Source organism: Colius striatus, chromosome 6 (genome assembly GCF_028858725.1).
Source record: "Colius striatus isolate bColStr4 chromosome 6, bColStr4.1.hap1, whole genome shotgun sequence".
In the NCBI taxonomy this organism is placed as follows: Eukaryota; Metazoa; Chordata; class Aves; order Coliiformes; family Coliidae; genus Colius; species Colius striatus.
The window spans coordinates 22145768-22151591 of NC_084764.1; the positions used below are offsets into that span (position 1 = coordinate 22145768).

The 5824-nt window shown below is 50.8% G+C and overlaps 1 protein-coding gene across 1 annotated transcript; it reads left to right on the top strand.

Annotated features, from left to right (window-relative positions):
- Positions 1 to 4068: 4068 nt before the first annotated feature.
- On the top strand, positions 4069 to 5447 carry GSC (goosecoid homeobox). Its single transcript, XM_061998813.1, has 3 exons — positions 4069 to 4402; positions 4596 to 4855; positions 5295 to 5447. Exons 1-3 carry the CDS (start codon positions 4069 to 4071, stop codon positions 5445 to 5447), a joined length of 747 nt encoding a protein of 248 aa, XP_061854797.1.
- Positions 5448 to 5824: the final 377 nt, after the last annotated feature.

Genomic DNA, 5824 nt, shown 5'->3' on the forward strand with positions numbered 1-5824 from the left:
TTTATACCGCATAAAAGCCTGAAATGTTTACATATCAAAAGGCTATAGGCCAATTTCTGTCAAAATTATACATGAAGTTAAGCAGTACAAGCAATTTATTTAAACACTAGTCATTGTAGAAAAATTCAAAACCATATGCTCTTTTAGCAGTTTTTCACAAATGCATTTGACCCATGACTTGGCAAGACATGCATGCTTCATAATTTACTCTAAATTTCAAATCCCCCTGACACTTAAATAAAAGATCTTCATTAATAACGTTTATATGAATGAAAACTTTAGAAGCTGATATTGTTAGAGGGAAGCTTTAAAAAAACCCAAACAACCAAACCGCGTTTCTGCATCGTTTGCAAATGACTGACTTTCCTAATCAGTTCAAGATAAGTTTACTCTGGGAACAAATTAGCGTAATTTCGCATTGTATGATTTTTTTTTATTATTATTTGAAGTAATGATGCAATCAATTTGAAACGAACGCAGGGAACGCTGAAGGGTGATGGCACTTGTGAGAGAGGTACCGCCAAGCGCCATTTCCGAGATGATTTCGCAGCCAGTGACCCACCAAAAACTTTTGCTTCGTCCTAGCTTTAACTGCTCCCCTCGGGTGGGAGCCTCAGCCACTGACCTGCAGCCCGAAGGCAGCCCCGGCTGGCGGGAGGGCAGCGGGACTCAGCGGGTGCCGTAGCCGCGGGGCAGGGGGCGGCCGGCGGGACCTCGCGTCTGGCCGGCAGAGACAGCACCGTGAAGGCAGTACCTTCCGTATCCCCGGAATTATTCCTTAATACCTTAAAATAAAAAAACCCGGCCGATTTCTCAAGAAGCGCATTTTCATAGACTTGTGTGTGGTGATTGCTTTGTATGAAATCGTGTTTGGGTAATAATATTGTAAATCAGTGCAGTGTTTACTTTATTTCATACCTAACAGCGTGTTCTGCCCGGTGCTATGCTCCTCTTTAGATCTTTCTTTCAGCCCACGCTGTGACTACCCTCCGGTAACAAACAATTGCTTAGCAACACTATGCAGCACAATTTGCTTGCATTTCATTTGATATTACAATTTCATCCCGATATTGTGTGACAACTGATTGTTTAACGCAATTTTATGTTTGCAAAGTTAGCGAAGAGAAGGCGAGAAATGAGAAACTCCGAGAGCAGGTTTGGCAAAGTGGGTACCAAAACGGAAGGTTCCATGGCAAGACTGCCAAGATAAAACCAAAACAAAAAAAATCACCCCACGGGAGTGGAAAGTTATTTGTAAAAAATAATTAATTTTTTTTAAAGTCTCTAAATTAAGAATAAAGGTAAGCGTTGCAGTGGAGTGGACCAGCCTTCAGCAGAGCTTTCCCGATCGAAAGAAAAACTCATTGAGAAGGCGAGCACTGGCATAGACTGTTCAGCGTGTACCCTCAGAGCCTACTCTTGTCCCTGGTGCTCTTTCATCTGGGAGAAGCCAGATGGCCGCTGAGATGAAACCCTGGTGTGAGGGATGCGAGGCACCCGACAATCCAGGCCCGGCAGCGGCAATCTCCACCGTCGGCCTCCGCACGAGCGGGACTTCGGTGGGGCTGCTCGGTTTCCCGAGGGGTGGTAATTTGGGGGCTGGGTGCCGTCCCCACTGCCCGCCCGCCACCCTCCCCCTTCCCCCCTCCTTTCCTTCCTCCCTTCCGCGGCCCAGACTCCGCCGAGCGCGGAGGAGCCCCGTGGGGAGCCGTCTCCTGTGCCGCCTCTCGCAGAGCCTCCGCCCGGGCGGACGGGCGAGAGGGCAGCGACTCACGGGGCACGCGCGGAGGAGATACTGCCCTCTTGCCCGACGGGAGAGCTGGCCGTGTTTCCGCTTGCAGCATCCCCGCGGGCCTGCTCCGCGTCCGACGCCCCGCTTTCCGCCGGGGGTTGCAAAGGCCACCGGAGAGATGCCACCGCGCCCCGTGGCAAAGCCGCTGCGGACTTGAACGAGCATCCCATGGCGGCATTAAGCAGCGCGCTGCTCTGCGTCCAGCGGGTCCGAACTGCGCCGGTGAACCACTCACCCCGAAACCCCAACAAACCAGGCCCAGATTCCCCCCAAACAAACAAATGAACAACCATAATAATAATAACACACAAAAAAAACCCCAAATAAGCCCCTCAAAAAAATAATTGAAAAATGTGAAATCTAAAAAACCACCCACACACAAACCCCTCTGTCAAATAGTTTCACTTTACGCCAAATTTGCAGAAATTGCACGTAGCTCAGGTCGAAATGCCAAAGGCGGAAAGAAATGGATCTTTAAACAAACTGAAGTGAACGAAACGATGTTAGCAATTAGTCGCATTGCGATGTATCAGTAACGTGAGAATTAAGTCATGGCGTTTATTTTCCTTAACATTTATACGAATCTTTTGCTAGAAATAGGGTTTTGGTTTACATAATTCTCAGATGCCGTTTTAAATCCTGAAATATCGAGGAAAGGAAGGATAAAGTGCGAGTAAGCGCTAACGAGGATATTCTTTGTTGAGAAAAAAAAAGTGTCCCTCGTAAACGGACCCTAACGGCTTGTTTTCATTTCATGCGTACAATTTCCTACCTTCTTTGATGGAGGGTTGATGGAGTAAATAGTCTAATCTTATTCAGTTCACCTCCTGTGGATTCCCAGTGACAGTCGTGACAGACGAAGTATTCTGCAAATCACAAGAGCCAGCTAGCAAGAGAGACAAATGTCTGAATAGAGAGAGTTTTAGAGACTTTAAACTGCTCCATTTGAAATTCACGGAACATACAAAATACAAACTTCTCCGTAACACTGCAGTTCTCCAGAATTTTGTTTTCTAAGCAAAGAAAAGAAAGATTATTCCCTAAAAAGAAAGGGGAAAAAAAGCACTAGAACGCAAATCGGAACACCTACCAGACCCGAATATGTGAGATGACACTGGTCTCTAACATTTCCACTTCCTGGCTTGTTTAAAAATAAATTGACACCTGCCTGGATCTGAAACTGTTTTTTTGGGTTATGTTGGGGTTTTGGTTTGTTGGGTTTTTTTTTGTTTTTGTTTTTTTTTGTTTTTTGGGTTTTTTTTAAATACAACATTCACGGGTTCTTGTTCTGCCAGGTAATCTGGCGAGAGGGAAAAAAATAGTTCATTTACCCAGTGAAGACACAGCTGCCTCACTGCATAAAGCTTAACTCGGAGGAGAGCCTACTCCTCAATGCCCTTTTCGGTTCTTCTCGCCGCGGGGCGCAAGATTCAAGCCCTGCTACAGAAACACGGAGGACGGGGAAGTTGCATGGTTCTCTCGCAGTTTATTTCTTTTTTTCTCTTTTTTTAAAGTGCTTCTTAACCAATTCGAAGCCTCAATAAAGAATCTGATTTTCAGACAGAGGAAATCGCACCCACTAATGTGAACTAACACGAGCAAAGTAGGTGCATAATAGACGAGGCTAGGAACTGCTAACCACTTCTGCACAATGGCATTAATAAGATTAACCTGGGCAATTAGCCGGTGCAGCGGAGATCAACCCTCAATCTGGGGCCTTTCAAAAAAGCCCACTAATGGAAAGGATTACATTAATTTCATTAATTCTCAATACACAGACCCGGACTCCTTTCACTCCTTTGTGTAACTCCCACCTCTTCTCCACCAAAAAGGGGAAGAAAAAAAAATCAAATCTGGTTTTGTTTGTCATCCGCGTATTACCAGGAACTAAATCCAGGATGACGTCGCCTGAGTATAAAAAAGGGAAGAGGTTCAGATGGATTATACTCCGAGCAGCCCTCTGGGTTGAGATCAGTAAACAGGCGAGAGTTGAGGGGGGAAAGTTCCAGGGGTGGATCCTGCGCACACGCACGCACACACACACGCGCTCACAGAAACACACGCACACTCTGCCCGCACGCTGCCCTCGGAAAAAGCTCCGCTCTTCTCGCTCTGATCCCTTTTTAATTTTTCTCCGAAAAGTTTCGGTTTCGTTCGTCTCCAGCCTTCCCCACCCCCATCCCCACCCCCCCTCCACCACAACCACCACCACCACAACCTACCCTCCCTCCCTCCCTCCTTCCCTCCCCCGGCCGGTCCCCGGCACGGGTTGGGGCATGCCTGTCAGCATGTTCAGCATCGACAGTATTCTGGCGGCCAGACCTCGCTGCAAGGACTCGCTGCTGCTGCCCCCGAGCGCCGCCGCTCCCGTCGTCTTCCCCGGCCTTCACGGGGACTCGCTCTACGCCGGCACCTCCGACTACGGCGGATTTTACTCCCGGGCAGTGGCACCCGCCTCCGCGCTGCCGCCGGCGGTCACCGGATCGCGGCTTGGCTACAACAACTACTACTACGGGCAGCTGCATGTGCCGGCGTCTCCCGTGGGCCCTTCGTGCTGCAGTGCCGTGCCGGCCCTGGGCGCCCAGCAGTGCTCCTGCGTCCCCCCCACAGGTAAGGCTGCCCCGCGTGGGATGGGACGGGACGGGACGGGAAGGGAAGCGGCGGACGGACTTTCTTTGTTTCCGCAGCCGCGGGGCAGGCGGGGAGCTGGCGGCCCGCAGGAGCGCGGGAGGGGAATATTTTTCTCGGGGTGCGGGGAGGAGTAGCGTTCTCATGCAAAGTCGTCTCGTCTGTCTGTCCGTAGGTTACGAGGGCACTGGGTCAGTCCTGATGTCCCCTGTTCCCCATCAGATGTTGCCCTACATGAACGTGGGCACTTTGTCCCGGACGGAGCTGCAGCTACTGAACCAGCTGCACTGTAGGCGAAAAAGACGGCATCGGACGATCTTCACTGACGAGCAGCTCGAAGCACTGGAAAACCTCTTCCAGGAAACGAAATACCCAGACGTGGGCACCAGGGAACAGCTGGCCAGAAGGGTGCACTTAAGAGAGGAAAAAGTGGAGGTATTTGATTTTCTTTTTTACCCCCTTTCCACTCGATCCCTTTCGCACGGAAAGGCGCTGAGGCCGGAGGTGCCTCAGTGCTGCTCCAGCCCGGCTCTGCCGGCTGCGGAGAGCTGGCGCGGGGGAGGGCAACAATTTTGCAGCTTTGCAAAGAGGGAAAGGATTTTTGTTAGTATTTCTAAATGCCCTTCTGAGGGCAGCTGGCCGAGCCGATCACACGGCTGTGAGCCCGTGACGTGCCTCCTGAAGGCGCTCAGCCTTTCTCACCCGAGCGCAGCTTTCCCTCCGCCTCCCCCCGTCCCAGCGCGGCCGCTGCACGTTGGCCCCGCCGCGGCTGCTAGTGGCCCCGTGCAGGCTCCGACGGGGACAAAGTCGTGCTGCGGGGTGGCAGGCTTTTATTTTTCTTTTCCCTAAAAATCTAATTTCTTAACGTTAACAGGTTTGGTTCAAAAACCGCCGGGCAAAGTGGAGGAGGCAAAAGCGATCGTCTTCGGAGGAGTCAGAAAACACACAAAAATGGAATAAAGCGTCTAAAACGTCTCCGGAGAAGAGACAAGAAGATGGGAAAAGTGACTTGGATTCCGACAGCTGATACCTCGCAGGGGGACACATTTCTCGTGGACTGTCGGATACACTCCAGAGGATGCTACTAATCTTGCACAAGCTCTGCCTTGTCGGAGGGGGAAAATATCTGTATATAATGTACAATGCCCTGAGTTGATTTCATGTAAATAAAATGTGTTGCGGAGGTATTGCACAGGTAGACGGCGGCGCGTTTGTTTACCCCTGCGCGGTGGGGAGAGGAGAGGGGAGAGGAGCGAGGAGCGGCAGTGCCCCGCTGCCGGGGATCGGGGCCGGCCAGGCCGGCGTAGTTACTTATTTAACGAGGTTTCGCATAGTTTGAGAACAGGCGGAGGGTAGAGCCCGTTGGTCACCCGCTGGCTGCAGGTCGAGGAGCTCTGGCAGAGC